The following is a 15,997-nucleotide window of genomic DNA, read 5'->3' as shown; positions in this document are numbered from 1 at the left end:
TTAATAAAAAACCCAGTGGATCATTTGAGAAGTTAGACGAACTGTTTAACTCGGCATCGAGGCGTGATTCGCCGTGAGTGTTTGCTCATATTGATTGATTAAAACAGCCTAATGTTTAGCTTCATTGTCAGAAAGCCTCCCAAATGACATCTGCTTTTAAGCTGATGTTTATACTCACAGATCTAAAATAATCTACAAAACAAAGACAACGATTTTGTTTACGTTACGGATCAGTAACAAGTTCAACAGAAAATGTCATTGAGAAAAAAAAAGATGTTTCCTTTGGAAGAAGTTTTAATTTGTAACCCAAGAATAATTAATATCAGAAACAAGTCAAATTTTTAATGAAGCTCAGTGGTGACACGCAAAACGCCAACACTACATTTTCAGAAACTTTTAGGACTTTCAGACTGTGCCAAATAAACGCATTTTATACACAATTTGTAGTTATACATGTAAATTTTAAACCAAATGTTTGATGCCCAGTGGTTAAATAGAAAATATGGGGAAAATAAGGAAAGCTCCAAATCAGTTCAACACTCAGTCGTTATCTTATCAGACTAAGAACTATAATGAATATATACCAAATAAACGAGGTGTGAAATGTAGACTTAAAAATAAACGCCTTCGATTTGGACTCCTTATAGTGAGTTTGATGATAGTCTAGAATATGGTTAATCAAAATAGGGAAGGTTTGGAAAGGTTACTTGTGGTTTAAGAAGCCCTTCAAAAAACTCTCTCTCCTCCCTACCCTAAAATAAACGCCTTCGATTTGGACTCCTTATAGTGAGTTTGATGATAGTCTAGAATATGGTTAATCAAAATAGGGAAGGTTTGGAAAGTTTACTTGTGGTTTAAGAAGCCCTTCAAAAAACTCTCTCTCCTCCCTACCCTACCCCCCCCCCCCCCCCCCCCCCCAATTAGAAAAAACAAAAACAAAACAAAACTTTTAAAGCTTTTGGTTGGACTCTGACGCCAACGCCAAAGGAACAACAATAATTCATGGTTATACGTTCATTTTACTGACAACACGGATTCATCTTATCCTGTATCATGACGTTTCACTTGTTAAATATGACAGAAATGGAGAATGTGAAGAAAATTAGCATATTTCTATTGTTTATAACATTGGTTGTCTTCCCAAACAATCCAGTAATTTGATAGGCAGGGTCACCATGTTTAATTAGATTTCGCCTTGATTCACCTGACACGATTTTTTTTCTCGTCTAAAGAGAGTTAGCATTTACACCTTTATAAAACCCCATAAAGCCTTGGACGGAATATCACCTTATTTGGCATCATTAATGTCAAAGTTTCCCGAGAGCACTTTGGACACATCGAAAGTAATGGCATTGCATGCGTTAAATCCTATCTAAATCACGTAGTTTAATTGAAAATCTATTTATATAACGTGTTTTGTCATCATCAACCTTACATGGCATCATGGTGTTCTCATTAGCCATTCGATTTATCTGCATTATCCAAATTATTTAATTCTCCAATCTTTACAAAATCCATTTTATTTTCTTGATTCCATCAACTAGGCTATTTTGAATTAGTTTGCCTTTAAATTAGGTCAAACTATTTTCCAAATTGTCCTAATTTCCCTTCAGCATTTGGGGGCTTCGCCCCTGGACCCTGAGCATGGGGCAACGGCAATATGAGCCCCCAATTCATTTCTATCTGCGCACACATTACACACACGCGCCTCTGCTGTGTGCACTATACAGCACCCTGTGCACACATACCATATAGAAGACAGGCCCCTGCGCACACAAACCACAATACCTACCCATTGTAAAAGAGCCCTTTTTTGAGGGTTTCTTTTCTTCGAGTTGCGAGTTGCGAGTTACAAAATGCGAGTCCCAACTCGCATTTTCCAACTCGCAACTGACAAAAAGTGAACCTCCCTGTATACATGACGCAGGACGAACTGTCCTCGCCAGTCAAGAGACCAGGAGGCCTGACGGTACCGGTGTATACATCATTATTAAACAAAGGACCGGCTCTATAATTATCTGACAAGAACATCCGGCTGATGAGCTCACTCGTGGTAATTAGATTATACCTATATATAATCTCAATATAGATGTTATATATATATGGTACAACACCTACCATATGAGCATGTAGACATAAGTTACACGACACTTAGATTATCAAATGGTTTTATATACATTGCTTGCAAGTCTCCATATCAATGTATCATAGGGACTATAATGTAGACCCCTCGACCCCTCCCCTCATTACCTTAACGTCCCCGGATGTTCCTGTTATATATACGTGGGGACTCAGCTAGTCTAAGGCTTGGTCAAAGGTGGTTTGTTTTACTCCAAAGGAGGGATACATACATTGATATTTAATCAACACGAGGGAAACAAAGGGAACATGTTTAATGCTTTAGTTTTGAAAACATCTCGTTCATACAAAGGTTCCAACATATTGCTTCAAACATGGTTATTAAGTGTTTTAATTTTACAATATACGTACAGTACACAATATTTCAAGCGAAATTACGAAAAATCAGAGAAAACCCTTATATACCTTATGTCAAGTATACTGGCCAAATACTGGTCAAAATCGAATTATTTGATTCTATAGATTGTCGGGGTCGAAGGAAGCTGTTGAAAATTCGGCAAATTCGACCCCTCCCCAGAGGAACGTTCGTTTTCAATGGACCTTAAGAAGAATATTGTTGGAAATTCCAATTTGACCCCGGCCTTTTGACCACGCCTCTCAGTGTTACTATGTTTGACGACCATATATAATTCACAAATTTGGTACAGATTTGTTGTAAAAGTAGATTGGTTAACAGACGGGCGTTTGACAAAAGGCGATTTGAATACGGCACTTGCCGGTTCGTTTTTGTCCATGTCGCTTTAACGAAAAACTGTCTTTTCCCATTACTGGTATTACATGTATGTAACCTTAAATCACGCTGGCATGATTTTACTGTCAATAAAGCCAAAAGACGAAACGTCATAGATCAGACATCAAAATTAAATTTTCGCAAGCGACGTCACCGCAATACAAACTGTTCTCAACAGAAAGCAAGGATCGAGTTCCAATTACACGTAATGGTCATCAAATACCAATTGAATTAGTGGTTCTATAAGCATGTGTATATATGTACGCATATCTGATAGCATGCCTGCATGTACGGTATGTATATACATAGATATACGTGTATATGAAAGTAACCATAGCACGCGATAAAAAGTGAAATATTCCACAATAGTTTTCTCTGTTGCACTGTTTCCCCTGGTATAATGTGTAATTTTGCATCTTGCATTGTCAGTACGCAATGAAAATTTCTCTCAACAGTATTCATTCTCACATTTGGTAATTCTTTCTGAATACGACACATTTTGTTTTCGAGAGCAACTTTGAAAGTGTTATTATAGGTATGAGCAGTTCTATTAATGGAAAGTCCGGGACAAATTGTCAATAATCGTTCGCCTAACGCAATGTCAATTTCCCCGAATTCTATTCAGACCCCGCTTCAACACGCTGTGGAGATAAATATGTACAGCAAGAACACAAGAAATGTCGATTTTATTCAACAATGGCGATAACTTCCGGTTTGTTCACGCTTTGTAATAACTGGGGATAATATCTTTCTGTGTACAATCTTAAGCCATCAAGATGTTTTATGACATCAATCAAAACATTTGTCACCATTCGCGTAGTTATAATCGTTAAAATACAGCTAATTGCTCGGAAAGAATGGGTACTTAAACTGTGAGAAGACAAAACTAAAATCAGTTTTAGACAGAAGATATTTCTCGCATTTTACCTGTTTATGGAATGTGTACAAGCCAAACTTGGAATGGGATGAGGGGATATTGACACAGAAAAGTCAGTACAGTCAGTGTATTTACACGGATATACAAAGATATGTTTGTGTATAGGTGTTTGTTGGAAGCAGACAGTTGCTCGGGCCATAGCAACGCATGTGATTTTAGCACCACCATGTATGTTCTGAAACCTTACAGCTTTTTCAAACACTTCACATTGAACAATCAGACAAATAGACATCTTACGAAAAGACCCAAAACATGAACCTATAATCACAAGGACTTGGTCCTACAGTGCAATTGTTTTTCGTTATTCTCGCATCACAGAAAATAACTTCCTAAACAAACATGTGCACGTGCAGTAGACGAGACATGCATCATGCATGGGTATGGAGTGTGGTTTTTCTCCCTTAATCGGTCACGTAAGCTTATGGACGATACTTATATAGTCATAGGCTCTAATGAAGGACTGCTCGTGTGTCGAGGTCAAGTTGTATGATAGTGTACTACCAAGGTCCCCTATAATTAACAACAAAATGGGTCCGCGAGGCGCCATGTAAAAGAGAACCTGCTATCAGCAGACATATCACACTTGTCTTATCGTATTGCATGGAAATATTTAATGATAGATAGGTATTTTGTTGTTATTACTATGCTTTAGCGGTAAAAGTCATTATATTCAAGCAGCATGTAACACACATGAATTTGGCATTAATGTGTATGATACATGTGCTATACCGTGGACCTTTGGATTTGTTTCAAGTCCCCATGTGTCAATACACAAATAACGACTATTCAGTCACGTCCGCACGTTCAAGGTGAGAACACATGGTCTTGGCACGATTTTCTAACACGCGTCGTCGATTGATCAGAAGGCGCTTCGCCTTTCGGAACACTTGAGTCTCCATTTCCCGTACGTTTAATCGATTTTGACTTAGAATTACGATTTGATTTGCATGTCGGTATGTATTGCTAATTTTGGGGTATGTAAGTTAATAGTTAATTTCTTCGGAAAACTTTTCAGAAATTCTAACCCAGTGAGGTAAGGGCACACAATATCAAGACATGGAACCAGCAAAGAATTGTTTTCTCTTGACGTGTGGAATAGGTCAGGATCATTTTTGCCAATAAAACATTCCGTAATGAAGTCTTAATGGCGGGAGCTGCAATGGCCAAATTGTGATTTTTCTTCAAATAACAATTAAAAAGTTCCATAACACTGATCGGCTCGTTCGGGTAGAAAAAACCTGTACCGCAGAACATGCTGTGAATATGGAAGATAGCTACATAAATTAGTCAGGATAAAAATAAAAATGTTATATTCAATGCAGGATTTTTTTTTTCTATTTAGATAATTGTCCATTTATTGTTAAGATTATTAAACAATTAAAATGCAATTTTAATATCATTTATACATGCTAAGGAGTAAATTAAAATACATCTTGAATTATGTAGCATATATTAAATGCTTGTTATAGTCCCTATCAAAGGGTTTCATAACAGAGTGAGGGCGCAGGGTTATGGAGGTGAAAGGTCACGCGCAGTGATTTTACTATATATACCTATTACACGGTAACAGTAGCTACCCAGCCACTGAAACAGACTGCATCACTAATGGACACAAGTCAAGGTCAGTTTGTGTTTACATCATTTTAAGGTTGGAATTTATCTACTATTTGTTCTTATGCAATGGATTCCGTTGATGTATTGATTCTGGGTCATAGCTTTGTGAGAAGGTTACGAGATGATTTGACAGGTTCATGGTCAAATTTAGGTTTCGACCTTGACTCGGTTCGCGTCCATTGTGTAGGAAAAGGGGGCAGTCGGGTTCGCGACATCTCATCTATGTCTACCTCAATTTCTGAAATCCACCCTAAAGTTGTACTGTTGCAAATCGGTGGTAATGATTTGGATTCTGTGGATCACGAGGATATTAAGGATCGTTTAGCAAGTGACTTACTTTCCATAGCACAGTGGCTTCGCGCGGGATTCGGTGTAACCCACGTTGGAATAATGCAACTTTTTTATCGTGCTAAGACAAGATCGATAGCGGTTAGTTTGTATAACAGAGGTGTAGACTTCGTTAACAGTAACATCAAATTAATGTGTGATCAGTCGGAAGGATGTTTTTATTGGAGACACAAGGGTCTGAAGACCGCAGCCTTTGTTTGCTTAAACAAAGATGGCGTACATCTTTCACCCGCGGGCCTTCGCAAGTTCAAGTACTCTGTGCGTGGGGCAATCCTGCAGGGCATACGATTGGCTAAAGGCAGCAACTCTGACCCTCGTGACCTTTCCATATAAGGTTGGTAGTACTACGGTCTATTTCGCGCATGTGCGAGATGTTGTTTACTTCCGCCCAGGGCCGTTCTTTGTGTACAAATTAAATTAGAAACTAGATCGCTTCTGTACCGTTCAGAATTGACTTAAGAGAGCAGACATGTTTATGGATAAGTCGGTATCATTTGTTAGTCTGTTTGTATTTGGATTAGTTTATTAATTACATATCGGTTTATACTCAGCTTGCTAGTTAAAATAGGTCATGAGCCTACTAACCGATTTGTTTAGTTCATTCACGGAAACGGTATTACGTTGAATTGTGCAGAATTAGGCCTAATTAAAGAACGTGGTCACTTTACATCAGAGGACATTGTCGTGCACTTATGAATGATATCTATCATATAGCTAGTGATTATTAGCTTGTTAATAATTAACACATTGTCGTATGGCAAAAGCTACATTAGATTGTATATGTTACTCGAGCTTTAAACTTGAAATGTTGGGTAACATGAAGAGTAGAAAATGTATTACTCCTAATCAAATAACGTGATGACAATATGCTGCCCTGGATTATTATCAGGTTTAAATAACTATGATCAAAGTTCATACGGTTTAGTACCTTGTGTCTAGTTGATCAACTTTTTATTTATATTGTGCATCATTAATTGTTGTGCAGGACTTTCTGTCCGGTTGAACAACATTTGTTTATGTTGTGCAGGACCTTGTGTCCGGTTGAACAACATTTTGGTTTATATTGTGCATAATGAATTGTTGTGCAGGACCTTGTGTCCGGTTGAACAACTTGTTGTTGATATTGTGAATAGTTAATTGTTGTGCAGGACCTTGTGTCCGGTTGAACAACATTTTGTTGATAGTGTGCATAGTTAATTGTTGTGCAGGACCTTGTGTCCGGTTGAACAACATTGTTGATATTGTGCATAGTTAATTGTTGTGCAGGACCTTGTGTCCGGTTGAACAACTTTTGCTTTATATTGTGCATATTAATTGTTGTGCAGGACCTTGTGTTCGGTTGAACAACATTTCCTGTGGCACAAACATCGGTTACGTGTTTATATTGTTTTGAGGACATAGTTCGTTCCTTCGATTTCATTTTCAGGCTCCACCGGACCTATCCGGAGATCTCGCAGAAGGGCGGCGGTTAACCATAGCATTATATCTAGGCCACATACCCAGTCAGGGAGGAATGTCACTGACGTAACAACAGCAGCAAATGTTACTGCGGCAGCTGTTGTAGCAGCACCCAATTTTCCATCAACAAAGGACATTGCTGCTGAACTTTTGTCTCAGATGATAGCGAAGGGCATCGCTATTCAGCAACCCACTTTGGGTTCAACTAATGCATCATCTGACCAAACAATGCCCCACTCAAGTCAGCAGAGGCAGTCTGGGTTAGTCACAGACCCAATAGCAGTGATGGCAGGCCAGGATAACCTGCCTATTAATGCACCAGCAGCGGCAGTAGGATCTGCCTTTTCAACAACACCAGCAGCGGCAGCTGGATCAGCATTGCAAACAGCAACGGGCCCACAAACAGGATCATCGACGTATGGCAATTCCATCCAGTCGCCCATCAATCATGTAGTTAATAGCTTGACAGGTATTGCAAGTGTTCCAAAATCGTACAGCAGCATTTCCCGACCCCTTGACGTACATATTGATGCTAAAGTAAAAGCAAAAATAATGAGTCATGAATTCATTGAATTCGGATCATTATTATCGACATCATCGCATCCCGATCAGTTCCGTATTCAATTGAATGGGGATAATATTTCGTTAGTCCCCAACACAAAAACCTTTCAAATTAAAAGTATTGAACAATGGGTGCAAGCATTTCATGTTTTTGTTTCGGTATATATTCAGGCTCACCCATCCAAAACTGTCAATCTCATGAAGTATGCTGATACAATTCAGACATTAGCCAGACGCTCGGGATTTGCTGCTGCTATGTTTTACGATACTAATTTTCGGAAGTGGCTACAGGTCAACTCCGTCATGCCTTGGGATGAGCTCAATAATGAGCTGTATATGCATGCTTTAGGGATAGGTTTAAGGTCATCTCAGAAAGGAAATGCCCAGCAGCCCTTTCCAGGTAACAAACCCAACAAATTCCCAAAGGGTAAATGTTGGGACTTCCTCAAGACTGGATCATGTTCCCGGGGGGCACAATGCAAATTCGCACACACATGTCCCAAATGTGGAGGACAACACAGCTTGCAACAATGTAAAAAGAATGATTCACAAGGGGCAGGGGCAAAACCAGCACCCTCCCAATCCTCAAATAAATCGTAAATCAGATAGCATAAATTACAAACAATCAGGAAATTACTTACCAACACCAGTCAAATTTGAAATTTTGTTTCCATATTTAAGAGGCTACGACTTTGGTAAAGTTCAATTTTTACAAGACGGTTTCAAAGTTGGTTTTAAACTGCAATATCGGGGGCTTAGACAGTATCGGGAATCTGTCAACTTAAAATCTGCAAAAGATAACATTGAGGTGCTCCGCCGAAAAATTTCACATGAAATATCAATGGGGAGAATTGCTGGTCCGTTTATCAGTGCACCCTTTAAAAATTTACAGATTTCCCCATTAGGTCTTGTCCCTAAAAAAGAGCCAAATGAGTTCCGGTTAATTCACCATCTCTCCTTTCCAGACGGTTCTTCGATCAATGACGGTATTGCCCCTGAGGATGTTTCAGTTAAATATCAAACCGTTTCAGATGCAATTGGCCTGATTAAGTATTTTGGGAAGGGTGCTCTTATGGCAAAAACAGATATTGAGAATGCATTTCGCATTATTCCTATTCATCCACAAGATCACAATCTTTTAGGAATGAAAGTCGGAGAGCATTATTATTATGACAAGGTTCTCCCTATGGGTTGTTCTATATCATGTCGTTTGTTTGAAGAATTTAGTACAGCTCTGCATTGGGTTTTACAAAATAAATTACAGACAGCAGGTGTTACCCATGTTTTGGATGATTTTCTGTTTGTTGCTCCCAAAAACTCAAATAAATGTCAGACAGATTTAGAAAATTTTCTAAATCTGTGCAAACAGGTCTGTATTCCAATTAAACATAGTAAAACTGTATTACCATGCACTACCATAACATTCCTTGGGATTGAACTAGATAGTATCCGAATGCAAGCTAGGTTACCGAACGATAAGCTAGTGAAAATACGCAATCTGTTAGCCAGTTTTCAGCAAAAAGCAAAAGTAACACTTCGTGAACTACAATCGTTGATAGGCTTGCTGAATTTTGCTTGTAGTGTGATAACTCCTGGTCGTCCATTTTTACGTAGATTGATAGATCTAACAAGAGGCTTGACAAAACCCAATCACCACGTCAGACTAAACAGAGAAGCCAAAGCCGATATCAGAGCTTGGCTACATTTCATACAATCCTATAATGGGGTCACCTTGTTCCTGTCGGATATATGGGAGTCATCGGCACGTTTACATTTCTATACAGATGCTAGTGGAATAGGTTTTGGAGCGGTTTTGGGAACAAAGTGGTTTTTCAGAAAATGGTCAAAAGATTTTGAGTCTTTTCACATAACAATTAAAGAACTTTTTCCTATAGTCCTTGCTGTCCAGCTTTGGGGGAATTATCTTCAGAATAAGTGTGTACTTTTTCATTGTGATAACTCGGCAGTTGTCGCAGTGTTGACATCACATACCAGCAAAGATTCAACTATAATGAAATTAGTACGGAAGCTTGTGGTTAAATCACTACAATTAAATTTCATGTTTCGTGCAGAGCATATCATGGGGAAACGAAATGTGTTAGCTGATCATCTGTCTCGTTTACAGGTAGACAGTTTTCGGCTATTGGCCCCGCAAATGGACAACGAGGCAACACCCATACCGGACAATCTGTTGACCATCTGACAACGCATGTTCAGAGCCTTTTGAAGGATGCTATCGCTCCTCAAACACAAGCACTGTATAGACGTGCTTTCCAGGCCTTACATCAATTTGTAAACAGGGATTTTCATTTACAAACATGCTTGCCCACTACAGTAGGCACTTTGGTCTACTTTATTGCGCATTTGTCTCAGCAAAAAATGGCAGCAGCTACAGTGTCGACTTATACAGCAGCTATCGGTTACATCAACCGCTTAGCCGGTCACCCGGACCCAACTCAATCATTCATTGTAAAGAAAATATTGACTAGTATTCAGAGAGGTTCTTATCGTCCAGATACACGACTACCCATTACACCAAACATACTGAACAAACTAGTTCATTCCTTACCTCACATAGCTTCGTCACATTATCAAGCATGCATGCTAAAAGCAATGTATCTGTTAGCATTTCATGCCTTTTTACGCGTAGGCGAAATCACTATAAACAAATCTACTTCGCATGTCTTACAATTTGACGATGCCAAGATCATTTTGGCTGGCTCAAGACCTTCCACTCTAGAGTTGACGTTTAGGTCATTTAAGGGTCATTACAATATTCGTCCCGTCACCCTAGCAATTCATGCTAAGAGTCAGGAACTTTCCACCTGCCCTGTCACAGCTTTGTACCAATACATTCAATTAAGGGGTGTCTTACCAGGTCCATTATTCACATTCCCAGGAAATATCCCAGTATCTTACCAACACTTCAGTTTATGTCTCAGAAACTCCCTGATATGGGCAGGCTTTCAGCCAAACCAGTATACCAGTCATAGTTTCCGTATTGGGGCTGCCAGCACAGCTGCAGCGACGGGGGTTCCAGATGAGGAAATACAACAAATGGGCAGGTGGAAGTCGTTGGCTTTCAAACGCTATATACGGCTCCCTACTCTTTATGACATACCAACCCCGTTATACTAACGGTTGCTTTCACAGCAAGCTGTAGCTAAATATTTCAATCTTTAAGACATCCATTCACTTCACTGTTGGGTTTGGTCTGGACTAGTTTAGCTCAACCTGGGCATAGGGTCGAGGTTGTTAGGAGTCTGTTCAATCTGTACATTTTTTATGTGTTTCTATGTTATATTGTTCAAACTGTACATTTTTTATGTGTTCTAGGTTATATAAACTTGGTACAGAATTTCCGTCAATAACTTACCAAATCCTACTGCATTCTTGCTAAATTTGAATGGCAATGTACATGCGATTGTTTTCATTTCATAGTACTCATAATATCAGTTGAAGTGGATACCAACCTGGGCATAGGGTCGAGGTTGATTCTTCTTCTTGGTTGATGTATGTATATTAAAAGTCATAAATAATCTGTACACCTGATTAAATATTGTATGTCTTTCAATAATTTGTGTTATTGATATCCAGATAACCTGGGCATAGGGTCGAGGTTTCTGGATCTAGTCGTGTACTTATATATACCAGTTATCTTTAATTTTACGGATGGGCGACTGGATGCTGAATACATGGTGTTTCTTTGTATTGGAGAAACTTAATTTGGACAATTCATTGTATACATGTTTGGGGTTTACCCCTTTTAGTTTGATTACTCATAACGTTTTTCGGCGTTGATGTATTATTGATATCCAGATAACCTGGGCATAGGGTCGAGGTTTCTGGATCTAGTCGGGTACATATATATACCAGTTATCCTTAATTTTACGGATGGGCGACTGGATGCTGAATACATGGTGTTTCTTTGTATTGGAGAAACTAATTTGGACAATTCAGTGTATACATGTTTGGGGTTTACCCCTTTTAGTTTGATTACTCATAACGTTTTCCGGTGTTGAATATAACACTGTCCTAATTTGTGATAATATCTTGGGATTGGTGTGCTTATACCATTCCCATGTTTCCATACCTTTTCTTTGTCACAAACTCTTATTGTTATGTTTAAATGCTTGAAAATACGTTATTTGTATCTTAATTTTTGTGTGTGGAATGCAGGCGTTTTGTAAGTGCCTGGATATCAGACTTTTATCATCATATCATTTCACTTTTGCTGTGGATCTCTTATAGATGCAGCGTTACCTCAAATGCTTGGAAGCTTAACTATGCATATATGTATGACATGTAACTGTTTTCTTTATGGTGATGCGTTGAGCATCTGTTTTAAATGTATATCAGCAGTTTATAACTCATGCATCACATATGAATTATTATATTATACATTAATTCGGACACGACTTCGGGTGGGTTATGGTTCCTGATCATTAGGATAATCAGATACCATTGTGGCGGTTTTGTATCCCCACCTTGGACCAAAGTTCGATTCATATGGTTGATTTTATGAATATCAACTTGTATTGCAAGTTTGTTTCAATTGTCGTTTAATAAATAAACGGCCAATTTCAATTCAATCTATGGGTTTAGTTGTTTGTCTTCTTTGGTCAACAAGCTTGTCATGTCCGAAGTCATGTATAATAAACAATTAAAATGCAATTTTAATATCATTTATACATGCTAAGGAGTAAATTAAAATACATCTTGAATTATGTAGCATATATTAAATGCTTGTTATAGTCCCTATCAAAGGGTTTCATAACAGAGTGAGGGCGCAGGGTTATGGAGGTGAAAGGTCACGCGCAGTGATTTTACTATATATACCTATTACACGGTAACAGTAGCTACCCAGCCACTGAAACAGACTGCATCACTAATGGACACAAGTCAAGGTCAGTTTGTGTTTACATCATTTTAAGGTTGGAATTTATCTACCCGCCTCCTCCCCAGCATCCTCCTTTTGTTATACTATGTTACCTGTATCAATTTTGAACATTTTATGTCCACATGATTATATCATTGAATTTCTGGATATTGTATGTGGTCAATTTTTGTAACTACCTTTACATCTAAGTTTCACACATATGAGTATTTTGTTGTAACTTAAGTTTTTAGTTTAAGGTGGCGGTTTTGTATCCCCACCTTGGACCAAAGTTCGATTCATATGGTTGATTTTATGAATATCAACTTGTATTGCAAGTTTGTTTCAATTGTCGTTTAATAAATAAACGGCCAATTTCAATTCAATCTATGGGTTTAGTTGTTTGTCTTCTTTGGTCAACAAGCTTGTCATGTCCGAAGTCATGTATAAATACCATTATACTTAGCCGGTTTGTCAGTTAATAAGTCAACAACTAGAGATCACGCGCAGAAGAATTGGACACGGGTCAGTGTACGAGAGACTTGTCCTAATCAGGATGTTCGGACTTATGTAAAGTAAATATCCTGAGCTTGGCGGCCATGTAATCTCGTCCATCTGTAGATCAGTACATCCCCGCTTACAGACGTCGTACTCAGACGTAGTAGGAGTGGAGAAAGAGGATACGTACTATACATACATCAGTTGTACTACAAAATAATATACCTATATACATGTATGTACGTATAATGTTCAAACTAGACAAACAGCTAATTTAAAGCACGAGTGACGGTGTAAAAAGTTAAATTGATGCAACGAGTTAGTTTATTATATATGAAATTAGAATGCAAGCTAATTAAATTCAATAATAAATTAACATACCTAGATTCTACATAAACATGTAAAAACCTCGGGAACTATACCCAATCGGAACACCTCGTCTCCATTGAAAATGACGAGGGGTTCTGATTGGAACTATACCTAATTCTATATAAGAAGCACTAGTACTGTAACTCCCGTGTCGCCCTATGTACATCGAGGGCATTGACAACTTTTCAATTATATAGTAAGAACACAGCGGCTTGGCACGTTAGGTGATCTAATGTTAAGGCCCTGGCACGTTAGGTGATCTAATGTTAAGGCCCTGGCATTACTTTCTGCATTCTTGGTTATATATAGGAACTGTCAAGGCTTTTTGAATGAGACAATGGCACGAAAATAGCACGGCCGATAGGTCCACGGAATAAAATGAACTTGAAGTTGAACTTGACGTACTACCACAATAATGATTTAGTAAGCTTGGTTTGTTTGTTTCTTTTGTTTTTTAACGCCCTATTAACAGCCAATGGTCATTTAAGGACGTGCCAGGTTTGGAGGTGGAGGAAAGCCGGAGTACCCAGAGAAAGCTTGGTATACCGTTTTAAGAGAATTGACGTATTACAAATGGTCTTTATGGTACACTCATCATTAAACAGGCACACGAGCATCCAAATCATTTTAATGGTTTCGATTTAATATCCTAGATAACACAGCCAAACAATTAATGTTGTTTGTATTGATATAATTAGATGCATGATGATTTTTTTTTTTTTTTTTTTTTTAAATGAAGCAGTTTCCCTCGATATCTGATTTATGCTGAGGAGACATAACCACTTCACTAGAGAACGTTCCTACAGAGTGTTAATGGCGGTGAACATTATAGATATTTAGACTCAGCGACTCGGGAAATCATTTAACCAATTCATTTCACATTCTGTGACTCAAGGTGACAAACTACCGAGGAGCACTTTACAATTTAACAGAAAACCAAGAAAACCGTCAATATTTATGTTATCAAGCCAAGTGATAATTAGTTTCATACCCCGGCTGGAGATATGATCTTTTTTGTTCTTGTGTTTTGTTTTGATATCCAATTTAACAGTAGCAGGAACAACGACATTCGTAGCATCTCGGTAAATTCCGCCCTTGCGAGCCGTGACGGAACTAGCCGAGATGTTCTGATTTTGGACTGATTGTACGTATGCTTCCATAAAAAACATCCCATATTTAAAATTTCGCTTTAGAGCTATGAACGAAATTAAAAACGCGTCGTTTTTACTATTTTCCTCCTCCAGAAGCAAACACTTGCATGTTCTGTAGGAAGATATTTTGCCCTATCTATACTAAAGCTTTGAACTACGTTGCTTTGGTAATTATTGTAGTTATAAATGACAGGGTTTTCCCGTCAAACTTACATTGCACGCAAGCACAATTTAGGTAATGTATGCATGCAACGCTCAGTCATTGACAGTGTACATGTAATGTCTACAATACATGTACATACAAAGTTAACATATTTCCTATATTCGTATTCCACAGTTATAATATAATGTACTTTGACTTTTCATATCTATTTTACTATTTAGAATGCACAGCGAGCAATAATGGAAGTTTGTCAACCGCTCTAACATTGCAAAGGAAAGATTAAAATGTAAGGTTTCCGGCTTTCACCTCCGAAATTACAAATGACCTCTTTGTTTATCTTAGGATAGGGTTCAGCTAGTCATTTTTAAGAGGACGTATATTTGCAAGTGCAAAAGTATTATCTAACCTTAATCTTTGTACAGTTTACGAAAAGAAAGAACATTTATCGGCAAGCTATAAACTTTAGTATGTATGTTATCGTTATGTTCGGTAATAATGATAGAATTCTCTCATCCTTCCTAAAGTTAAATGCAATGTTCAAACAAAACTGATCCGTAAACCTTATGAACAGACGGAAAAATCCTGTTTATCCGCTTTCATTAATCCGGTTTGTTCGGATTCCGAGACCTCCGCGTGCGGTCCGTGTTAACTTTTAAGTCTTGAAGACCTTCCTTCTCCACAGCAAATATCTACATTGTCAACTATCCGCAATAGATTCGCCATCATGTGAATAAACGTGAAATTGTTACTTACCTTGATATCGGTGAAAACTATTCTCTTGAAGGATCTCTTTACTGAATCTGTTGTCTTTTCGATGACAAAGTCATTATGTAAACGATCGTAGAATAGGTAACAAATGAAGATGCATGGAAATATTTTGCATTTGTACACAGTAAAACTTTTAATCCAAAAATAGCACCGAATGGTTTGTTTACATTCAGAGTAAGAAGATTTTGAACATGAAGTTAGGTTTATAAGTAGCATTGAGCGTTTTGTTCCAAAGGTTACAAATCTGAAGTATGTAAGCTCTCGTGAAAATCGCCCACTTCCGTTACTAATGAGCTTCCTGCGCCACTGGAATATTATCCGTCTTGGGAGTCCCCGGTTACATGGCCAGTATGATATTTAAAAGGTCACGCTACAGCAAGGCTAT

At 38.2% G+C, this 15,997-nt stretch overlaps 2 protein-coding genes and 1 long non-coding RNA gene across 4 annotated transcripts in view; 2 read left to right on the top strand and 1 right to left on the bottom strand.

The window, feature by feature from the left end:
- The window catches only part of LOC117336309, a 63,393-nt gene extending 47,426 nt beyond the window's left edge, over positions 1–15,967 (bottom strand). Inside the window, exon 1 of the mRNA XM_033896798.1 lies at positions 15,598–15,967. Coding sequence (XP_033752689.1) covers positions 15,598–15,828 — 231 coding nt within the window. The 5' untranslated portion in view covers positions 15,829–15,967. The remainder of the gene's footprint in view (positions 1–15,597) is intronic.
- Positions 5,177–13,049, top strand: LOC117336310. The gene is made up of 2 exons (XR_004534572.1): positions 5,177–5,454; positions 12,722–13,049. It is a non-coding gene; the product is annotated as an uncharacterized LOC117336310 (long non-coding RNA).
- On the top strand, positions 5,567–13,049 carry LOC117336305. 2 transcript variants are annotated; one of them, XM_033896794.1, is made up of 2 exons: positions 5,567–6,102; positions 7,195–13,049. In XM_033896794.1, the coding sequence occupies exon 2, from the start codon at positions 8,167–8,169 to the stop codon at positions 9,988–9,990; it is 1,824 nt and encodes a 607-aa protein (XP_033752685.1). In that variant the 5' UTR covers positions 5,567–6,102; positions 7,195–8,166; the 3' UTR covers positions 9,991–13,049. The 2 variants fall into 2 exon arrangements, 1 of the variants encoding a protein (XP_033752685.1); XR_004534571.1 differs by lacking the exon at positions 5,567–6,102 and having other exon boundaries at positions 6,475–12,253; positions 12,924–13,049.
- Positions 15,968–15,997: the final 30 nt, after the last annotated feature.

The sequence above is a fragment of the Pecten maximus genome, chromosome 10, assembly GCF_902652985.1.
Source record: "Pecten maximus chromosome 10, xPecMax1.1, whole genome shotgun sequence".
NCBI classification, from domain to species: Eukaryota; Metazoa; Mollusca; class Bivalvia; order Pectinida; family Pectinidae; genus Pecten; species Pecten maximus.
This window is presented reverse-complemented; position numbering and strand designations above follow the sequence as displayed.

Excerpts from the sequence above, each read along its gene's own strand:
- LOC117336305 (XM_033896794.1), top strand. The coding sequence starts at position 8,167 with ATGCCCAGCAGCCCTTTCCAGGTAACAAACCCAACAAATTCCCAAAGG.